This window comes from Salarias fasciatus, chromosome 8, assembly GCF_902148845.1.
Source record: "Salarias fasciatus chromosome 8, fSalaFa1.1, whole genome shotgun sequence".
NCBI classification, from domain to species: Eukaryota; Metazoa; Chordata; class Actinopteri; order Blenniiformes; family Blenniidae; genus Salarias; species Salarias fasciatus.
In genome coordinates, this window is record NC_043752.1 from 18,058,949 (window position 1) to 18,081,589 (window position 22,641).

At 47.1% G+C, this 22,641-nt stretch overlaps 2 protein-coding genes across 2 annotated transcripts; one reads left to right on the forward strand and one right to left on the reverse strand.

Annotated features, from left to right (window-relative positions):
- Positions 1-518: 518 nt before the first annotated feature.
- On the forward strand, positions 519-3,242 carry dlx3b (distal-less homeobox 3b). Its single transcript, XM_030098346.1, has 3 exons — positions 519-1,021; positions 1,706-1,890; positions 2,153-3,242. Exons 1-3 carry the CDS (start codon positions 679-681, stop codon positions 2,465-2,467), a joined length of 843 nt encoding a protein of 280 aa, XP_029954206.1. The 5' UTR covers positions 519-678; the 3' UTR covers positions 2,468-3,242.
- A 4,150-nt stretch (positions 3,243-7,392) lies between these two features.
- Positions 7,393-14,174, reverse strand: dlx4b (distal-less homeobox 4b). Its single transcript, XM_030098937.1, has 4 exons — positions 10,664-14,174; positions 10,035-10,491; positions 9,212-9,405; positions 7,393-8,055 (listed from the first exon to the last, which is right to left on the reverse strand). The coding sequence occupies exons 2-4, from the start codon at positions 10,366-10,368 to the stop codon at positions 7,801-7,803; spliced, it is 783 nt and encodes a 260-aa protein (XP_029954797.1). The 5' UTR covers positions 10,369-10,491; positions 10,664-14,174; the 3' UTR covers positions 7,393-7,800.
- Positions 14,175-22,641: the final 8,467 nt, after the last annotated feature.

A 22,641-nucleotide genomic window follows, 5' to 3' on the forward strand; every position in this document is an offset into this window, starting at 1 on the left:
GAGCCGAACGGGTGTTTTGCTTATCTCCTCCATCTCTAGAAGACAAAGTTCTCGGTGCGCCGTGAGATCTGAATGACAATGCGAGTCTCCGGGGGAGAGGGGGGTTCCTGGGAAGCTCTCAGGGCGCTGAATAAAGTGTGATCTGCGGCGCTGTTTTAAGAAAAACACTGCATAAAAACAGGAGAGACGGTCTGGCTGCAGGATTAAGAGAAGCTGCTATTGTCTTGTGGCGCAACGACGCAGCTTCTCTAATTCAACAAGCAGATATAAATATACCTGTGTGTGTTTTTAATGCCTTCTGTGAACAGGTAAAAGCATATCTTAAAAAAAAAAAAAAGAAAAAGAAAAAGCTCAGGGAAGCTGTGTGGAGGCGCTGAAGGCTGCTGGTTCCACTGGAGCGCGTGAGAGAGGAGGAGGAGGGGGGAGCGCGCAGGGCGCGCGGAGCCAATGGGAAGGCAGCAGCCAGCCTGAGTCTCTATAACTCTGTGTCACAGGAGCTGAGCAATGCCACAAGCAAGTTTCTGCAGCTGGAAGACTCTCGGTGGACTACGGGCTCAGTAGAGAGCGTGCGTCTCAGAGCGCGCATTACGCGTCGTTCGGGTTTTCTCGCTGCGCCAAAAAAGAAAAAACATCCACCAGGAGGACTTTCTTTCTTTCTTTCTTTCTTTCTTTTTCACCATGAGCGCCGGACAGACGTACGAGAAGAAGATCGCGAGCATTTTGACCGACCTCCCCGGATCTATGAGCTGCCATCCCAACTCCAAGGACTCCCCCACGCTGCCGGAGTCGTCTGTCACGGACATGGGCTACTACAGCGGACAGGCGGCCCACGGCCACCACGAGTACTACCAGGGCCAGGCGTACGGCCAGCCCGTCAACTCCTACCACCACCAGTTCAATCTGAACGGAATGGGCGCCGCCGGAGCGTACGCCGCCAAATCCGAATACCCCTACACGAACAGCTACAGACAGTACGGACATTACAACAGAGACCACCTGCAGGCCTCTCCTCCGGGCTCAGGTAAATGTTCAGAAGGCTTCTGCTGCTCTCGGTGCCAGATTTAAATGATCTCATTCGTTCTTGAAACGCGCTGATTCCTCCTGAAATGAAGCATCGTGGAAATATCTGACGGCCTGATCCGTTTTCTACTCCACAAGTTAATTTTAGGAAGTAATTTTTCTCAGAAAAGAGAGATGTCCTTAAATGTAAAACATAAAAATCAAATTTGTTGTTTGATTTAGTACGTATTTAAAGTGCTCATTGTTTAAGTTAATGTCCAGCTGTAACTGTTCGGGAATGAAGCTCCCATTAACCACTGACCATAAAACAGTGATGGTTTAATTAAACACTAATATCCACACCGTCACTTTACCGACTTGCTACATGTTAAATTTGATGACTTCACTAAAATTCAGTTTTGAGTGAATTTCACTGTTTTAATGGGTCCATGTGGGCTTTTCTTCTGCCACTGTGATGTTTTTACTAATAACTCCAAACTCTGAGACTCTGTCTGAACTCCAACACGAAAATTATATGCTCCATTTAAATATTTTCTGCGGTTTTATACTAACTAAATTTTAGAAATAACAGCATTGGCCTCGGATTTATTTTCCTTCCTCTGTGCGTAATGTTTCACGCTTTGAAGCCGCCTGTAGTTGTACTAAATCCTCATTTTTATGTGTTTATTTTTGGTTTCATTTGCAGTCAAAGAAGAGCCAGAGCCCGAGGTCCGCATGGTGAACGGAAAGCCAAAAAAGATCCGCAAGCCGCGGACGATCTACTCCAGCTACCAGCTCGCGGCGCTCCAAAGACGCTTCCAGAAGGCGCAGTACCTGGCTCTGCCCGAGCGAGCGGAGCTGGCGGCGCAGCTCGGCCTCACGCAGACGCAGGTAAGCCCGCCTGATCCCGCACGGATCTTCTAGTCCTCCTTTAAAATTCACGTGGACGCGTGACTCCAGAGTTGGCCAACAAATTGTGCTATATTTATACGCTTTGCGTAATTACGCGGTGGAGGAGTATTTAAACAGTTTTAGATGAAAATAGTTCAGACAAAGGCTGGAGGTGTTTCCTAATTTGATATAGCAAAAAAAAAAAAAAAGCCTATTGAATTACATTTTTAATTATGTGGGCTTTCATTCAATTTATTCACAGGTCAAGATCTGGTTCCAAAACCGGAGATCCAAGTTTAAGAAGCTGTACAAAAACGGCGAGGTTCCCCTGGAGCACAGTCCCAACGCCAGCGACTCCATGGCCTGCAACTCCCCGCCCTCCCCCGCGGTCTGGGACAGCGGCACCCCGCAGAGCACCCCGATCAGCAGGCCTCAGGGCCCGCAGCCGACGCACAGCTCGTCGCCGCCTTACCTGGAGGATTATAACAGCCACTGGTACCAGCAGGGATCCCACCTACAGCACCCGGGCACCGTGCACCACCCGGTCCCGCAACAGAGCGTGGGAGCCGTTTATTAACACTGACTCAAGAGCGAAAGATAAATGCCCCTTTAGAGTTTTTTTCTTTTTCCCCCTGAAACGAGGTCTCCTCAGTGACTCTGCAGAGCAAATGACTGGACCAGGAGAAGGCCTGACAAACCTTTTTTTTTTTTTTTGGATGATCCATATTGTTTCAGAACTGGCTCTTCATTCAACAGCACACGAGGGATTTCTGATCACTTGTGGCAGCATATTTAATGGACATGTGGCGTGTTTTTTTTTAAATTATTTATCGCTTCAGCTGTATTTCTCACTTCTTTTGTAAATGAATATGCAACTTTTTTTTTTTTTTTTAAACCAGAAGCCTAAACACAAACCGAATAATGACAAAACTGTGCGGATGATCCATGCTACGTTCAAATCGTGCATGTGGGTTTGTAGAGAGCGCTCAAAACACTCAGGTCATATTTATAAAGGATTTGTACAAAGTGTGGAAGGCTGTAAATATGTCTATACGCAAAACCACTATCATATTGGAGCGACGGCACTTCTGTGCTTTCAAAAACACTTTTTTATCCATGTAATTAGTCCATTTGTTGCCTTCTGTCAATCGAATAAAGGTGTTAATTACAAGTTTGGTGTGTAGCTCGGTCTTTCCTGCAGACGGAGGAGGAATCGAGCAGTTTATTTTACGCATCAGTCAATCAGAGCTCGTTACGCGAGCGGAGAGCAGATCCTCATCGGTCTGAGGTGGAAATCCATTCTGATCCGCGCCTGACTCGGTTTCAGGAAGCGTTTGTTTGGACCATAAAAACAAAACAACCTCGTGCCAGGTGATGCGGAAGAAACCCCATCCGAGGATGCGCGAGCTGAGAAATCAGCGCTTTGGAATTTGACCTTTTTTTTTTTTCCAATCGATCCTGTTCGGTCTGATTTTGTTCAACAAGTTCACGAAAAGATATTTTTATCTCTGAGGCAAAGCAGGCGCGCGCCTCGACGGGTTTTTCTCCAGCGGTGGCGCGCAGTGCGTCATGGCGCACAGCCGCGCAGACACCGTGGAGTCAGTCGCTTTTTACGACTTTTCTGCTGCCAGAAGACATAAAGAGAATATGGCGCGCGGGGGGTGGATGGGTTGGTTTTGCAGATGAGTGTGTAGGGGGGGGGGGGGGGGGGGGGGGGGATCTCCCACGCGCACGCGCAGCAAGAGTGATGAAAACCCTCCAAATGCTGAAGGTAAAGGCCAGCCATCTGTATTTATAGGAGCCGCTCAGTTTGCCGCCGTTTAACAGAAAAGAATCAAGACTCCATCCGGCTGGTTGCTGTAACGATTCAACACTTAGCAAGTTCATGAAAAAAAGTAAAAACTTGTTCAAAAAAAAGTTTAGAATTGTCTCACAAAAGACAAATATTCAACACGATGATATTTCTCCTGGTGCGTTCAAACTGGACATTTCCTCTCGTGTATCAGCAGGGAATTGTTATAAAATACACCAGAATGGTTTGATTCTGCTCCTGGAATGGCACACACAGGTAGGAAACGTTTCCAAGTCATTTCTGGAGCAGCTCTGCTTAATCTATTTCCATTTCCTATCAGCAGGTTCATTGATCAGTGCTAAATACTGGCCCCGTTGATGTTTTCTTTCCTTAATATTTCAGAATCTCACTACACTATCAAAACAGAAGTGGAAATAAACAGAGAGGTTGCAACAAAAAAATTCTAATCATCAAAATGAGTTTTAATTTTTTAAATTATTTAATGCATTTCAAAATTTTCAGTTTTCAATAGAATAGTTAATTTTGCCTTAAACTAGGTTAATTTATCATAAATAATATATCTCCCCCCCAAAAAATACATTATAATTGAAAATAAAAAGTGAAAAACACTTAATTATTTTCCAAAATGATCAGATTTCATCATTGTATCTTTCCCTTCCACAACTTTTCTTCCTGCTACTTTAAAACAAACGTCTAGTTTCATCTCCTGGTTCACAATATTTTGACTTTTCAATTTGACAAAAAGCATCTTTCAATCCCCCCATGAGGACACCTGATCAATGCTGACATCCTGGAAAAAAGAAGAAATTGAAAATGGGCCATGCTTGATCAGGTGACATAACGACCAAAACGTTCTTTACATCACTGGATATGAGCTAATAAAAAAAGCCTTTTTAAAACATCTTTAAAACAAGAAATGGCGAAAGAACTGAATTCCTTTCACACCAAAACATTTTTAAAAAATGCACAAAAGAACAAAACTAAAAGATGAAGCTCAGTGATCTGCTTTCTTCCAGTGTTCAGTAACACACTGACAGCAGTGGAATCTGCCACCAGGCAGACGTGTGAAATTCCTCCAGCACTATTGTTGCTGTGTTGTGATTAAATAAAGATTTTTCTATTTTGTCACATTTGGAGCCTGTGATTTCTTCGACTTTACCAGATTTCACACACACCCTCTGGTTTGGCTGCAGACAGTGGAGTGTGTCACGGTGTTTCCAGTGGCTCGCGGCCCTCAACTCAACACCAGTTGTCCTCGGCGTCTGTCGTCGCGGCGGCGCGCTGTGCTGATTGGACAAATGGACCATGATTACTATTGCCTTTTAATATCAATGAAATCTCATCACGGGGGCGCGCAGCCCCCCCGCGGCGGCTCCCTCAGCGTGTGTGGCCCTGGGCCGGGGCTGTCAGGGGAAACATTTGTGCCGAAGACAAACGAGTGTTCGCACTGGTGTGTGTGTGTGTGTGTGTGTGTGTGTGTGTGTGTGTGTGTGTGTGTGTGTGTGTGTGTGTGTGTGTGTGTGTGTGTGTGTGTGTGTGTGGGCCGTCAGATGGGTCCATAGATGTCATCCCTGAACATTAACAAGTGCCAGTAGGCGCGGAGGAGGCGCTGAACTCTTGAACTTGAATGTGATCCTGCGTGGCACGGCATCACAGCGCCCTGAATAGAGCCGGGTCCCGGGCCTCTGGGGTGCAGCTATATGGGTTCAGATGTTGAGATGTGTGCACGGAAAGACTGGCGGCAGCTGTCCAACGCCCGGCCCCAGCTCCGGGTCCGTCCACGGGCCGCATTAGGATCACTCAGGCTCTCCGTTTTTACCGCGAACGCAGATGAAATGAAGGCAGAAAGGCATCCTTGACAGCTGTGGACTGGTGAACCCTGGCTGACCCGGGGCCGGGGCAGGGCTGGACTGGACACTCATCACGTCCCCGTGAAGCTCCTCAACTGCTGAGGCCAGAACAGAACGCAGATCTACAAAATACTCCAAGTGTGTGTCCATGTTCAAACCAAATCATGCGTTCACTCTCTCTAACAGAGAAGCTGCTCACAATTACCCGAGTTGTCAGATCACTCAAGTTAATAACAATAATCACCCTGGAGACCTGCTTTTGCCTTTCGCCCATTCAAAGCAAGCGGGATTTAATAACAAGCTATTTTCCCTCTCATTGCTATCCTGCAATTAAAACCCATCAGACACCTCGTATCTGATAACCAGCCATCCGCAGCGCGGATACAGTCAGACCTGCCTTTATCATGAGCCTTCAACCCATCTCCCAGCCTCCCATCCCTCCCCTCAGCTTGTCTATTACACGAGGAGCCTTTTCACTTTCCCTTCAATCTGCCCGCGTGATAATTGGCCCCCCGTTTGAAAGGTCCTACTCTTCTCTGTCCAACTCCACGAGCCATTATTCTAATCTGGAGATGTGAAATTGCCTATAATTTTCCCTGATGCCCCGTCACTTGGTTCAGCGTTGCTGCGCCTCTTCTCCCCTCAGCCCGCATGTTTAACAAGGCACATAATCATCAAGAATGAGGAAAAGGGCACGAGGGTGTATATGTATATATATAAAGGAGACGTTAATGTAACACAATGCTTGTCGTTATGTGAGAAAATCTGCTCGGAGGAGTGAAAACACAGGGCTGTGATGTGGCTTTGTTCTTCCCAGAAAGACCAGTGAGGGCTGCAGAGCTCCTGAACAAGGCTGCGCTTCAGGTAAGACGCGCTGAATGGAGATGAATGGCTGAATGTTCTGGTGACTTTTCACAAGAGGGATTTCACATCAGTTCATGCTGCAGTCTGGAGGGACTGTTAGAGAAATCCCAACTTTAACTTTTAACATGGAAAAAAAAAACTCTTTCACAAAGTGACATTTTGACCCTTTTGGCAGAGTTTTAAAGTGAATCCATCAGGACAAATATCTGCAGCAAAGCTCCAGGTATGATTTGTTGTTTTATAAAATCACTTTGTGGGTAGATGATATGAGATGTTTTTTTTTTGTTTTTTTTTTTTTTTTACCGCGCAGCTGAGACAACAGGGTGACTCTGGATGTTTCTGTGCAGCTTCATTAATCAGAGAACTGTCCTAATCAAGAGCTTTCGGCGCAGATTGAGCCAAACTGTTAACAACTGTGTTTGAACAGGATAAGTATCAAAATGAGCAATTCAGGACAAACAACGATAAATCAGCACAAGTCCCTGTTCAATGGATTTCACAGCCATTTATCACTTTTATTATGTTTTTTGTTTGAACTTGTAAAAGAGGAGGGAATGTTGTCTGTCCTCATGTCACGAGTCCCAAAAGGAAACCGACAAAAAAGATCCTTTCATCAAAATAAAAATAGTGAAAGCTGAAAAGTATGTCTCCTTTTTAAAAATGTCTCTGTGTTCTGGATGTAAAGCAGACTTTAAAATTAAAATTTCAAGTTTCGTGCTGCCAATATTCTTCCTGTGCGTAAAACTTGCGCCGAAACGCCGTGCGTAAAGTTGGCACAGTCGTACATTTATTCCACCCATCTAGACAGAGAATATGTCCTCCAAGGCAGTGAAGGTTGAATTTGAACTAATTTTTCTAGGAAACACTAAAAAAAGAAGGACGTAGCTTTTCAGCCGCTATTTCGATTTTAAAATCTTTTTTTAACCAAATGAGTTGATTTTCTCAGTCAAACCAGAGTCAAGACATTACAACAAGTCAATATAGAAATTTTATTTAATCTAGAAATAAAGAGCTTATTCACAAAAAGCCAGTAGAAGAGACCTTTTTTTTAAAAAACAAATCAAACGACCGCGTGTTTTCCGTAAAACTATGATGTGAATTAATCGACTAATCTCAATCACGCTCAGAGCAGTTGAACCATGCACTAAAAACTTTTCTCCGATGAAGAGAAATCCTCCCTAGAAGAGTTTTTTGGTGAACTGCACACAGAGATCTGCGTCTTAGTGCAACAGCGTCGCGCATCTCAATAAAATGATTCTGAGGTTGCAGTGTGTTGAAAAATGCACACAGAGCACGTGTGGACTCGAACGAGGTCTGTTTATCTCGGACTTGATCAGAGTTCAGTTCTGGCAGTGCGCTGCGCACAGGCCGAGCGGCGCGCGCTCACATCATCTGCGGCCTGGGCAGCGCGTCCTGGTGCGGGTGGTGGTTCGGGTACCAATGGCCGAAACTGTTCATGTAGTTGGACGCGTGCACCGGCGCCCCTTTGTTCGCCATGGACACCTCCCAGAGCTGGGGCAAGGCCGGGGAGCAGGGGGAGATGGAGCTCGTGCTGTGGACGTGGTCTCCCTCCGGCCCGCTGCCATGCTTCATGATCTTTTTATATTTGGAGCGTTTGTTTTGAAACCATATTTTCACCTAAAAGCGAGAGGAGAAAGAACATTTTTCTTTAAATGTCAGCATTCAGACGTAATACAGGAAAATCTTTTAATCATCACACAGACGTAAATTAGACTTTCCACGTTGTTAATTTAAATCCCCGAGAAATTGATATTTTGGAGAGTAAATGAGTGAAATCCTCCTCAAGTCATCTCTGGCTGTTGTTTTTCTAAATCCCAGGATTACTCTCGGAGCACGATAGCCATTCATCTCCGCGGCTGAGCGGAGTTTGTGAGCCATCACAGCTGATCTCTCCCATTGTTTGCAGTTTTATAAGTCCAGCGGAGCGTGGATGTGGAAGCGCTGATCTGAGACCGAGAGGACTGGGAAACAAAAACACACACACACACACCGCACTGCGGTATAGGTTCAGCGGCATTTCTGAGTGGAGAACAATGATGTGAAGCTCTATATAAATTATTAAGCGAAAACCAGGCTGACTGGGAGATAATTACTCAGGAAAAACGCGGAGGGATTAAGGGTTGATGCTGGAGCTGCAATTGAGCTGACAGGGTGAATTGATTTCATTGTTTACCTCTTATTTTTTTAAAATGTAACGACTGAGATAATTATGACTTAGAAAACCAAAAGTGACACCGGAGAGGCTCGTCTGCAACCATCAGGTGACAGAAATATTCACCTGCCTTTTGTCTGCCAAATGTGCGCGCGTGCGTCTGTTTTGGACGCGCGCACATGAGATTGGGAATATCAAGTGTTTTAGTCTTTGCTGCGGTCATGCTGGATTCTGTGGACCACTTCAAGGACCCCAGCTGACAAAGGAAATGTGAAGCCGGAGTGAAGTACAGTAAATAAGGGGGCGCGCGCATTAAGGGATTGGCTCACGCATTTTCTTTTCATTCGTGATCCGCGATAATGCAGCAAATAAGAAGCTTCCGCTGCAGCCACGGCTGATCTAAAGCGCCATCCTTTACTGCGTTTCCCTTCGACCTCTTCACCCTAAATCCATTCGAGACGCAATAAAATATGAGAATAAAACACTTCAAACGAGTCTTTCACTGACGCACGTGTAAATGTCAGGCTGGGAGGATGTGATTTATTTTATTTCTATTTTATTTTTACAAGCCCAGCGAGATAAGTGTGAGTGTTTTACGATCTCGGCGCGCTAAAGGCCCACCTGCGTCTGCGTGAGGCCGAGCTTGGCGGCCAGGTCCGCGCGCTCCGGCAGGGCCAGGTACTGGGTCTGCTGGAAGCGCTGGTGCAGCGCCTGCAGCTGCAGGCTGGAGTAGATGGTCCGAGGCTTCCGGATCTTCTTCCCTTTGCCATTCAAGCGAATATCCCGGTTTTCAATCACCGTGGACTGGTCGCGATCTTGGGATGAAACAACACGGACAGGGTTTAAGGATTCTGATTGATGGCTTTGCATCTTCAGGCTGTTCCTCAAGACAGACAGTAACAGTCAGAGAAGTGCGAAGTTCAGGTTGAGTAGACGAAATATTTTTAGATGCCAGGAGAACAACAGACGCAGAGAAATAAAGTAACAGATTTCATCACTGCTCCACCTTGAAATATATTTGTGTGCTTGTTTACATCGCTGTAACAACAGCTGAGAGGATTCTGGATTATATTACATTCACATTTTGATCACGACATTTGTGGTTGCTTTCAGCAGAGACGGTCCAGCGCCGGTTGTTGTGGTAATCTGCATTAACGACAGGTTTTGTGTGAAGGAGTTCCTGGGTAGGCCCAGGCCGCACAGGCCGTAATTACATTTACCCACAGAAAATTATCCTCCATAAAACTAATGGAGCCGTGTGCTCTGAATGCGTAAAAAGTAACGGCCACGACAGAGTCCCTGCTGCACGCAAAGGTTAAAGTCACTCCTTTATCAGGCACATAAGAAAGAAATGAACACGGCTCATTTTAAAACGCGCAGTTTCCCTCGCTCTCCAGTAATTCACGAGCCTTTCAGTGTTGCCCCGCTTGGCCGTGCCACCTACCTGCGTGCTCCAGCCGGCCGTGCGCCCCGCCGCCGCCGCTGCTGCTGCTGCTGCTGTGATTGCTGTGCTGGTAGGACATGTACGCAGACGGCGGGTGCGCGCTCACTGCGCCCGGGTACGCGTAGCCCAGAGGGCGGCCGTACGACGCGTTGCCGGGAAAGGGACCGTCGTGCTGGGGATGCCCGCCAGCGTGCAAGCCGTGCACGGGGTAAATGTGGGAGAGTCCGGGGGAGTGCTGCTGGTGCGCCGCGTGCGCGTGGCCGAACTCCAGAAAGGCCGATTTGGATGGATCTGAAGCATTCAGACTGTCAGGCATGAAACCCACAGACATCATTAGGAGAGTCCATAAACCCGTCGCTCTGAAGAGGCTTTCATGAGTCCAGAACCTGCAACAAATCCACTCTTAAATCCACGAAGAACATCTCCCCTCGGCGACGCGCTGCAGCGTGCATGTTCACTAAAGTTTGGGAGGCAAACAGAAGCGAAAAGGGATCCTTGGTTCCAACAACAGAGGAGCTGACATGGTTGTTGAGACACCTCCTGCCTGCAGAGCCTCCAACACACTGCCTTCCGTCTGAGGGCTGTGATTGGTCTGCAGCAGCCGGCTGTCACTGGAGCTCCGCCATTACCTTCATTAGCATGTGATCCAGGACGCGGATCTGCGGCCGCAGGTCGCCTCCTCCTCCTCCTCACACACACACACACACACGCACAGCAGGGGATCAATAACAGCACATGCAACAACAACAACAACAACAACAAAAAATCAGAAATACCCTGATACATAATAATAAAGAAAAAAATAAAATTAAAATGCCTGATATTTACTAGTACTCTAATGAAACTGTTAAAAAATGCAGGACATGTGCAAATGTTAACGTTAATTATACAGTAGATAACCCATAAATACTTTACGCGCTTTCAACAAAGAAATCAATAATTATAATAGTAAAATAATGATAACGCTACACAATAAATTCGATTGTACATGCAATAGAAATAAAATATATAATTGTTAGTTAAACAAGGTTAGATTTAAAGAATTTACCTCTGGAATTAATAAATTCTATTCTATTCTATTAATGGGTCTGAAAAGTACTGAAAATGGGAAACATTACATTTAATTTGTTAGATAATTCCAATTGATTAAATGTTTAATTTTTTTTTTATAGAATTGCTGATTAGTTCCTGATTTCAAACATGTTGTCAGATAATGACATCTCCAGTATCTGAGAAGCCATTTGTGATACTGAAAATGTATTTTCTTTTATTTTGCAACAAGAACTCCACACTGCTTGTATTATAAAAAAAAAACATTTAACTGACACATGAGGAAGAGCTTATAGCATCATTTAGAAGGTCTTAATTTTTTTTAACAATAGTTAAGGAGTGCTGCAAGGTTTAACACTAATACAATAATGCTAAAATAAATATCCCACATATAATTTTTTGAACAATAGAGGAATTAATGAGGTGTGTCTGATTATGTTTCTATAATTAGAGCACGTGTAAAATACCATTCACGGCCTATTTTCTATAGGGTTACTATGAAAGTAAATATTAAATTTATTCACGTGAAAGGAAAATGAATGACCCCAAAGATCATAAAGTCTCACTGAAGGGACAGATTTTGGTTTTATGTAGGGCTAAAATATGAAACCACACACTTCAGTCATCATTCCTAACCAGAAGGTCACGTTGGTAAATAAGAACCTTTCTGGTGGTTCTTTCTGGGCAGAATTCTGCAGAGTCAGCAAAATGCACAAGGTGCATGTGAGAATAATGTGGGAGCGAGGAGACGCAGGAGGCCACAGGCTGAAACAGAATCCCTGCTCCCTGCCCCAGCCTGCAGGTTCAGTCTGGAGCAGCCCCGGCTCTGGGACGGCGTGTTTGACTCCCCTCTGCAGTGAGATCCTGCACTGTACTGCAGTCACATTCTGAACAGTGTTTGGTGGCTTGAGCGCGGCGCTGAGCTGCTGTCCAACCCCGTCATTTTGGTCATGTCCTTCCCCGTCTGCAGCTACTGGGAATCCGGCGGCATTAAAGGCCTGCTGGGGGCTGGACCGCTTCCCGACTCTCCCACAGGCCTCAGCCAGCCAGCTCCAGCAAAGCCACAGATTATTATCACAGCAAAGATCCAGGGACAACAAAAATATAGATCTATATATATAGAGTGGGAGCATGTTTGTGATTCACACGTTATTCTCCACAGCTGTGGGAATTATATCACTTCAGTCTGCAGCACTGCGGCTTGGCCTATTAATTCACTGCAACATTTTCAGTTTGTAAGCAGTGGTTTGAGTGAAGTGGGGGGTGGAGGGTGGAGGCAGAGCAGCGGGAGGAGTCTGGGGATCAGGGTGCTGCCTTTTCCCGACTTTTTTTTTTCTCTTTTCCAAATTTTAAATGGAACAAGTGTGGTTACATGGTGTTTTTTTTATTTTGGATTGGTTTATTCTGAATTAAGTAATTGATCTGATGACTTTGACTTTGTATTTGATAAAAACACAAAGAGAAGATGTCTTCTTTCTCTCAAATTATTTAACATTTTGAGGATGTAATAAAACTGATTAAAACAAAGGATTAACCCTAAGTGTGTCACAGTTATAAATAACTAGAATCAAACCTTTCAGGCTATCAAAAACTTCCCAGGTTGAAAACATTCATAAGTCAGGTGAGAGAGAGTGTCTGAGGTGTAAGAGCTGCAGAGGGGCATTGTGGGTAAAACTCTGTGAGGGCACTTCATTCTCCCAAACTGAGAAAAACCCTTCCTCTGATGCATTTGGACACTATCTGAAATGTGGTGACCCTGGCAGCACAGTTTGACTTCCTGAATGCAACAGAAGCCAGTTTTGGGAGCGCTGGAGGCCGGTGAGCGACTCGGAGCAGAGGTGTGGGTCCTGGACATGAGTCAGGGTTAAAGGTGGAGGCAGAGGAGCCGCACGAGGCACCGAGGGCAGGAGAAAGCAGGGTGAGGAGACTCTTCTAGGCTTGTAATTACGTCTGGAATAGCGGTGGAGAACAAAGGCGAGCCCTGCAGTCACAGAGCAGGGATGGGTCCTCATCGTGGCACGATTAATACCAGCAAAGGGATGATGTTAAAAACAGTCACCCTCCTGAATGCGGCCCAGACTTACTGGCGTCTTTTTGTTGCACACTGCGTACCAGTACACATCTGCAGAGGTGTGTTTGGCATAGGTGTGCTCTCTCTCACTTTCTCTCTCTCTCTCTTTCTCACACACACACACACACACACACACACACACACATGTCGAGCATGTCCATCACGCCGCTCTGACGCAGAGTGACAGCATTCTTTGTGTTCGAACCAAACGCACATTCCCAGTCAACTGCCGCGGCTGTGATCTTCCCCACTGGCACGTCATGTCGGACAAGCAGCTCTGTGTTGACTGGAGCCCAGAGGAGGCCGGACGCAGACTGACAGCCCTCCACCCCGAAGAGGACGCCACCATTCACTATCACAGGCCACGCTCAGCACGGAACCGACGCAGACAGAGACCCACGTGTCCTGTTTCAGCAGGAGAGGAGCAGCACCAGCCTGCCAGAAGATCCTGTCACACACCGACAAAAACTGAAGGAGCTGTCGGAGTTTGTGTTTGCTGTGTGTCGTCTACTGTTGCTTCCCAGGGTTGTTGTCATGCAAAATAAAAACTTGTCTTTTTACTGAAACACCTCCCGCCGCACAACGCCGCAGCGCTTCCAGCTTTTCGCATCAACAAAGCCAAGGCAAACAATAGGATTTACATTTTTCTATGACTGTTTTCTGCCCCAGGAGACGCGAGGGAGCACGAGGAGGAGCCGGAGCGGCGCAGAGGATGAGCGGCCTAATCTCTCCTCCGGGCGCCTTCACGGGAACACTCGTATCTGCAAGGCCCCAGTCTCATTCCTCAAGTGCAGCCATGTTGCCGGGCTGGGCTGTGCCTGTGCCGGCAGCATCTCCAGGGCCCCCAGAGTTCACCGGAGTCACGTGATCAGCAGCACTCAGCTTCTTGGCACATGCAGACCTGATGTTTACAGGCACTCCGAACTGACGCCTGTTTGAAGGATGATTTCAGAACATGTGCTTTTCTAATAATTTAGCTCTACTTCCACTGTGCACCCTTAGAAAGATTACACTGACTGATTTATTGGGGAGTGCAGCATGAATTATTTGTAAGAAATGTTACCTATAATTACACAGACAGGCGATTGGTTTATCTAAGTGTCTGACAACTTTTGGAAGCTAATATTTAAAACAGCGGAAGTGGTTTTTAAAAGGTTTTTTTTTCATTTAAATGATGAAATGCATCTGAATGGCTGAATTTCTTTGCAAATGCAAAATGGTCTTGTTTTCTTGAACATTTCCATATTATTTTAAATTCATTTAAAATGTTTTAATATGTTGATCTTTTCAAGTATGACCATTTGAATAAAGGTTAAATAATTTTTTTAAGAGTGTGAAGAAAGTCTGTATGCATTTTTTCTTGACTCTAAGAGAAGAAGAAGATATGATTTATTATCTCTGTTTGAAATCTTTATTTAGATCGTGTGATTTTCTTCGTTTTCCACAAAGGTTCACGTTTATCACGCGTTTTACGGGACAGTTAAAGCTACAGTAAACCGGGCCAGATTAACCAGATGTTTAGTCACGTATTCGTGTCACACAAATAAAAAGAAGAGAAGCGGAAAATTAGAGCGAGCTGGTGAGGCAACGCGGACAGACAAAAGTAAACAGATCAATAAAACTAATAAGAGAAGAGGGAAAGGGCGCACTGCAGTGTGCGTGGGAAACGCAGGAGTGCGCGCGTTCTGCTGGCCTCAGCGCTGAATTCATCATTTGGCGTAATTGTTGCCAGACAGCGGATGACAGCAGCATCGCCCGCTGCCGCCGACGGAGAGAGACTCCAACTCTTTCAACTGATTGGTTGAAATGTGGCGGCAAATAAAAATCCGCTATCCGTGACGCGCCAGAGCGCGCGCAGGCCGCCCCGGTGCAACCTGAGGTCCGTGTCTCATCCAGGTATACAAACGGGGGTCCCGAGCTTACACATCACACGCTGTTATTATTATAGTTTTTTTGTTCCCCTGATTCTCCAGAACTGCGGCTCAGATGCGCATTTGGAACCGATCGCGCCTTTGCGCGCGCCCCAGGACGCACCGGTCAGTGAGCGCGCTGTGCGGCTGCAGCTGATGGACAGGCGGGAGGACGGAGGACAGCGGTGGCACTGTGCTGCGCTGCAGCTCGGGACTTGGCCGGAGCTGTGCTGGAGCACACGCCTGCTCCACATCTGGAACAAAGAAGCCAGTCTGGGTCTACCCTCGGTGTTTACAGCTCTGTTGTTTTTTCTCACTCCTCGCAAAATCCTGCCCAAACACACATTCCAGACTCCTCGGCTCAACATGGGGGGAAAGATATACTATATTTTTCCGCTGTAAATCTTGCCCCGGGTACCGCGCGGGGAGGCGGGCATGGCACAACAAAAGCTTGCAGGCTGCCATGGATCATCCAGGCGACGCGAGGGTGGCAGCGGCTGCAGGAGCGGCCAGAGGCCGGGTGATGTCTCCGTGTGGGAATCCTGCATGGCCGGCTGGCTGTGATGGCACACACGAGTTGAACCGAGGTCACAAACAGCAGAGGGAGTGGCAGCACATGCTGCCAGGGCGCTGGGTCTGCTCACTGTCCGTTAGCAGCCAGTAAAGAGACATCTGAGGACGCATGCCAGCTCTGCCTACATAAATAAATAAACTACTCACTGTGTGCCTTTGAGAATAAAAAAGTGTAAACACTGCACAGAGTGTATCTCCAGGAGGCCATAATTGTTTTGTGGAAAGTAAAAAATAGAATTACAAACCCTATAAAGTGTCTGGAAACACAGGTTGAACAGGCTGCAGACGTTTAGATGAGAACACAACATAAGCAGGAAAGGTGCATTTAAATATATCTGCACATATAGTCTGTTTGTTTTCTCCCTCTTGAGATCCTGACCATTGATTTGTCCACATGAGGAGTCAGAGACGCACACCCGGCCAACACACACGGCCACGCAGGCTTCCACACTCGGTTCCGTTAAAGACCGGTTTACCAGGTCCATGGATTATCCAGCTGAAGTTACCTGCTCTCCTGGTAACGTGAACCCCTTTTGTGGTCTGCAGGGCAGCAGTGTGTGTGAGTGAGTGTGTGTGAGTGTGTGTGTGTGACAGGCATCAGTTGGACATGCCAGACGTGATGGGGACCACGAACCATAACGGGCAGATATCTGCCAGGCAGCAGCAGCGTGGCTCATCAAAGAGTTCCACCGAGAGAGGGTCCTGAGAGAATTACTGAAAAGAGACAAAACGTGTCAAAACAAGTTTCCAGCATATCTGAAGCACTTATGACGGGATGCCCGTCTTATCGGAAACAAATATTGACCCCGTGCGGAGCTCTGACAGTGAGGTCAAAGAGCTTTCTTCACTGGGAACAACCTGCCGGGATCAAGTTCAGCTCCTGGCGACGAGCCCCGGCTCTGCCAAGTGTTAAGTTCCATTCTGACCTACAATGAGACACAAAGGCCCCGGCGGCGCCCGGCTTCCACCACGCTGCCTATCAGATGACCGCCCCGAGAGAAGAAAACATTTCCATATCAATATCATATCAAACCCTCCTTCGCGTTCTCTGGATTTTTCTTTGTTTACATCAGGATATAATCTGAAATCGTAAAAGAATAATTAAAGTTGGTGGATTTTCTCATATAAGCTGAGTTCATCTAATTATACAATGAAGAACCTGGAAAAGACTGACAAATTCAAATTTTCCGAATTTCCACACATCTCATTCAGCCTTTTATGGATTGATGGAAGCTCCAAATGTGTTTCTACCTGATGCAAAAAAAAAAAAAAAAAAAAACATCTTTGGACTAAGAACAAGTGTAAATAAATGTAATTGTCCTGTCCTATTGATTGTTTTTTTCATATATAATTGCTCAGGGTTGTACAGACAGGGTGCAGCCAGCCGAGGAAGCCTATTGGCTGAAAACTGCTGCCTACAGCATCTGAAAGCAGCAGTGGGAGGGACACAAATCTAAAGCTGTCAGCCTGAAAATCAAAACAATGAGTCTGGGAAGGCCATAAATCTCCGCTGATGGTGGACAAACCGTAGCCGTGTTAATTTCCTGTAGGTTTGTTAATAATGTCTTCTGTCACACACAGCCGGTTATCATTCAGTACATCTAGAAGAACCCGAGAGCCGGTCTGAAAGACAATCTGGGCTCGCTCCCATGACCCTGGCTCGGCGGTGACGTTTCGCTGCGGTGCTTCAGGTAGTTCAACCCTGTCATTTTTAAAGTGTTTGTCACTGGAGGGCAAGACAACTGGGGCCAGGACGAGCCGCGGATTGAGAACGGGCCGATTCCAGATCAGCAGATTGTCAGAGGCTGCCTGAAGCCTGCCAAGAAACATCAAAGCCTCGGAGACGCACTCATTTAATCTTTGAACTTCAAACACGCCCTCTCTGCTCCCACCCAGCCTTATGTCACCACGCCGACTTAATAACTTCTAAACTGCGACTTGGCGTGAAGCAGGAGGTCCGAACTGTTTGGTCCGTGCGGTGGAGCAGCAGGCGGGTCACCCCGTTCAGGCGCTGTCGTCCTGCAGTCCTCTGCTGACGTCTGACGTGTTGTTCCACTGATCTGTCCAGGCGAAGAGACAGTCTCGGTCTGAGCAAGCCTGTTCTCAGAGGAAGCCGCCTCCCGTCAGTTCCTGGCCAAGATTGATGGCTGTGAAAGAGCTACCTGAGGCTGAGATCAAAGCCAGGCAGGCTGCCTTCGCCTCGGCGTTTAACTCTTTCTTCTCTCACCTTCAGCCTTTATTTCAACCGCAGAATAAAACTGAACTCGACTTGAATCATGGTTCAGGTTGTTTTCTAAAACTGAGACTCCATCTTTACGATCGTAAACAAATCAAGGAGTGTTTGTTTCATGGGAACTTCCTGTCTGGCACGTCCGAAGAGAAGCACTGCGGATGTGACTCCGTATCGTGCTTCAGTTGTTTTTAACGTCTCACCAAAGTAAGCGGGACTTTGCTTTCTTTTTTTCACAGCAGAGGCCAGTAGTGGAGGGCTATTTGCATTCCAGCAGTGAGAGCGCAGACAATTAAGCCATTTCCCCTCCAATCTATCTCCCTCCAGCCAGCCATCCGAGTGCAGATCAATGAGAGGCGCAGCTGTGTGCCAGCCTGTGAGCCGGCCGGGAGAAGATTGGGGTTAAAACCCTGCTGGCCCTCAGATTGGCTCCATACCTGTGTCAGAGCGCCGGACAAGCTCCCAGCTGTCGCCGGGCAGAGCGGAGAGGGAGAAGTTCTCACCCCATCTGTAAAAGCATTACATGCTCTGTAGCTTCGGCCCTCTGTTTATTTTCCTAATGATTTGAGTTTAAGCATCTGTACTCCGCATTTAGCATGGCGCACCTGAAAGGACAGAGCCTGAGTAGAAACAGGTTCATTTCCACACCTGTACAGCTACGTAGAAAAGAACCAACCTCAACATCCATCATCGTCCATCCCTGTGCTGTTTTTCCCCTGCAGGCACTCCAGACCGGCCACTCCAGAATCAATTAGCCAAATCACATTTCACAAAGGCAGCTGAGTTTTGCTTTCAGTGCCCAGGCCCCTTAGGTGTCACGGAATCAGCTTAAAGGTGCCGGCGCTGAGCATTGGCTTTAAATTGTGTGGGATTAGACCAAACAAAGAGCCATAGATATCTAGCTGCACCTGTGCAACTTGCTCCTCAAGGACCGCGAACAGATAAAGGCTTTGGTCCAAATGGCGGCAGCTCAGAACTTAATCTCCCAGCTCTCGGGCCACGGCAGGTATCCGTTTCCACCGTTCCCAGCAGCAGAGGCTGTATTGAACGTGTGTTATCGCAGAGCCATCGCGTAAGAGGGACATCCACGTCGGCTCCCCCTGCCAAGTCCAGGTGATCAATCATTTACATGTGTAATTAGGAGCGGGTGTCAAAACAGAAACTGTACACTCACCCGGGGACCCTGTGTGTGGGGAGCTGACATCAGACTTGGCAAGCGGTGGATAAACAGGGTCAGGCGGAAAGAGGCAGAGGCAGAGAAGAAGAAAAATGAGATGCTGAGATGTGCAGGTTTTCCTGACACTCAGCTTCTTACCACCCAAGGGCGGATCTCTTCTTTAGCATATCGCTTTATGTAAGAACACAACTCTGTTTATACGGTGACATAAGTAATGGCCTGTTGCTCTTCAGTGACTGTAAGATAATCCCTGTAACAAAAAGCACTTTGTTTTTCTTCTTTGTGAAGACCAATTAGTCTCAAAAGGCTTTCATAATCACACCTATACAATAAATCCATATTGCAAAACGAGCTCTGCAGTTTTCAAGTGATGCTCTTCTCCGAACGAGCCGAACTCCAGCAAGTCAAGTGGCTGAATGGACCTGCGAGCGTGCAACCAGCCGAGCATTTGAGGCCATAACAAGGGATTACACAGCAACAACAAACACACCGTGGTGTAATATGACGCTTTCAACACATCAGTGAGGAGAGTGGCATTCCACGGGCGGCAGAAGAATTTCAGAGAAAAATAACAGATGATGCTCCGTGGAGTTTTCCCGTGTGTTTACCAACCGGCCAATAATCCGGCTGTCACCTGAGGGGTGTAGGTGTGGTGCTGCGGGGCTAAAGGGGGGATCTGTGCAGGCCACCGTGACTTATGTGGACTCATCCAGCCTCCACCTCGGTGCCCAGGGGCTGAGTGGGTGTTTAAAAGAGCCTGTCTGGGGCCGGAGTTTAGAGTTTCCCCGTGCAGAGTGGCTGAGCTTTGAAGAGGCAGGTCCAGTAATGAATTAGAGTATTGTCTCCCTGGATGGAGGAGCCTTTGGGTGGGACGTCACATCAAAGGAGGTCTTCCTTTATTACCCACAGCGCTGGTTCAGGTATGCAACTGGACGGAGCAGAGGGCACGCAGACTGACCCCGAAAGAGTTAAAGAGGACTGCAGCGCCTGACGTCACGGGTTCGGATCCGAGCTTGTTATTGAAGATCAAATAACGAGGTCTCAGTGCTCATAGATATCATCAAGTCGAACCGCGTCTCTGGTGTTTACCGCTGTCTGCTGTTTGGTGGAGTTTAAACACCGCAACGACAAAGCTGGATTAGAAAACAATCGCGATCACTATGTCGAAGCATTTTTCATGCACTCGTATACTTTGACTGGTACAGATGATTAGCTGGAGATTAATTATATACACACCTGTGGTTTGCTGCTCTTCAAACAAATGATTAGAGTCTTCTAATGACACAGCTGTATAGCAATGGAAGGAATGATTGATTGACGGGTGGTTAAAAGCTCTAACAATGAATATGGAAGAGCGAGAAGGTGCGCTCAGTGTGGGATTGTTTTCCTCTGGATTCTCAGCTCTGGAATGATATCGTTCAGGAAATGAGCAATCAGTTGTGTAATATTAAACCAGCCATCAACCGAAATGCAAATAAACAGTTACATTCCTGAAGTACGGAGCCTGTCACTTCTCACATTAATCAGTCTGCAGCCTTGGCTTTGTGATAAGACGCCTGCGTGACACGGGGTTCCAGTCGGCTTCAGCTGTCTGATGTGTAGCCGGACCGTCTGAGCGCCGGCCCAGCCGTCCTCTGCAGCGGTGCGCGCTGTGCACGCTGCTCCGGTGGCGCGGCGGCGTCCCGAGGCCGCTCCGGCCTCTCGTGGGGTCACTCTCCCATGACAGCCTCCTCGGCGCACAGGGAGGGAACGACACGCCTCGGCTTTGATGTCGAAGTGGACGAGCTCAGAGGACGAGGCTGACGGCAGAGACACACACCTGGATGCAGCGGGACTGAACAGGAAGGCAGCTCTGAGATACAAAATCATCCAAAAACCGTCACGTAAAGTGAAACATCAATGTTTCTCACAGAAATGTTAAACTAACGTGAGTCCTCCTGTCCAGAGAGACGTCTGCGTCCACGAGGTGAATACATAATGACGATCATGCTGTCGTCTCATGGTGGTTGATGTCCTGCTGGGGAGGGCAAACTGAACGGAAGCCAGCATAAACAGCACTGATTGTTGAACTTGACTGAGATACAGAATTGTCAACGTCACATTATGGTGTTGGGTTTCAGGTCCTGCCGTGGAGCGGGCGCTCGGCCAGCCCGTCTGCCGAGACGTTCAGAGCTTTGTTTTGATTTGAGGTGTTGCTCACTTGCTCCTGTCAGTTACCAGAAGTCAAGCCCATCTGCTAACTTTGCCGTTAAACTGGATTTTATTGGCTTGGACAGGAACAGAACCAACTACCTGTCAAGATGTATTGTTCCACTCCGGATTAAAAGACTGATAAAACGTGCGCTGCAGGAAAACTACACTATTAGACCGTCGGGTTGCTTTCACAGAACAGATGAAACCCACAGAGGTCATTTTGGACGTCCAGCATGCTTTTTATTTACCTCTGCATTTCACTACAACTTATGGATTGAGAGGTATCGTGACAGAATGAGAAAAAAAAAACAAGACTGATGTAAATTACAGTGGGGTGAAATGGTTACACCTTCACCCCCGCCGGGGCGGCTCACCATCGCAGAGCCCCTCTGGCGGGGGCAGAGCGCGGCCCCTCCATGTGGTGGATCGCCTTCCTGTGGGAACAGTTGCTCTCCGGGCACCCATTCCTCCCTCCCGCTTCCCGCCAGCTGGGCCGGGTGCTCAGCCACCCAGCCATAATGTCATAATTGTCCTGTTCCCCTGCTCTTCTTCAGTAAACGTTACACAATGGATGGCAGCTTAAGCCCGGTGTTGAATGGGGGCCCACCCAATTTGGGTGGGTCCCAGATTATTCTCACACCTGCTGCTCTCGCCTTGGCACTGCGAGGGCCGGATCTCACCACGAGGAGGAACAGCTCAGCGCTACATACTCACCCTGACCAGCGCTGTCTTAAAACGCTGGCGCTGGTTTGAGAAGCGTGCATGTTACATACAACTGGATTTGAAGTATTAAAAATGTAATTAATTTAATTTAATTTAGTGATTTAATGCATTCAACGGTGATTTTGCTTCACCACGACACCAAACCACCTGAGCTGTAAATCACCCGTCAGAGGAGATCCCCAGCTCTCAATTAGCCCTGATGATGTACCTAGGGGGAGCTTGAGTTTAAATCAACAAGGATATTATTGCTGGGGAGACATAATAATTGATTCTTGGCCCCAGAACCACAAAACAATTACTGAATACTTATTTCTGTTTGCCAGCTTTGACAATAGGGGTTTAAATAAAGCAGCAGGAGGGGAAAACAAAACAACACGCAAGGGACGACAGCTCAAAACCATCAGGAGAATCACTTTGTCCAAAAACTAAATAGACAGAAGTGTTTGGGAAAAAAATATTTAAAAACAAAATCTACTTCTTGTGTTTTATATTTTCATCAGTCATTATAAAAGTGCAAGAAAAAAAATAATGAAATGTGGTTTTTTTAGAGATAAAACATCCCTTGTGAATAATCTGGAGCCTTGTTAAAACAAGGGCGCGTGACGCAAAGGCCCAGAGGACCAGGTGTGGTGGATTTACAGTAAGCAGCCTCACCATGGAAGGGAAACCGCACGGCCATC

Excerpts from the sequence above, each read along its gene's own strand:
- dlx3b (XM_030098346.1), top strand. The coding sequence starts at position 679 with ATGAGCGCCGGACAGACGTACGAGAAGAAGATCGCGAGCATTTTGACC. Across the intron at positions 1,022-1,705 it reads GGCCTCTCCTCCGGGCTCAG|TCAAAGAAGAGCCAGAGCCC; the intron begins GTAAATGTTCAG and ends TTTCATTTGCAG. Across the intron at positions 1,891-2,152 it reads TCGGCCTCACGCAGACGCAG|GTCAAGATCTGGTTCCAAAA; the intron begins GTAAGCCCGCCT and ends ATTTATTCACAG.
- dlx4b (XM_030098937.1), bottom strand. The coding sequence starts at position 10,368 with ATGATGTCTGTGGGTTTCATGCCTGACAGTCTGAATGCTTCAGATCCA. Across the intron at positions 9,406-10,034 it reads CGGCCGGCTGGAGCACGCAG|ATCGCGACCAGTCCACGGTG; the intron begins GTAGGTGGCACG and ends TTTCATCCCAAG. Across the intron at positions 8,056-9,211 it reads TCGGCCTCACGCAGACGCAG|GTGAAAATATGGTTTCAAAA; the intron begins GTGGGCCTTTAG and ends TCTCGCTTTTAG.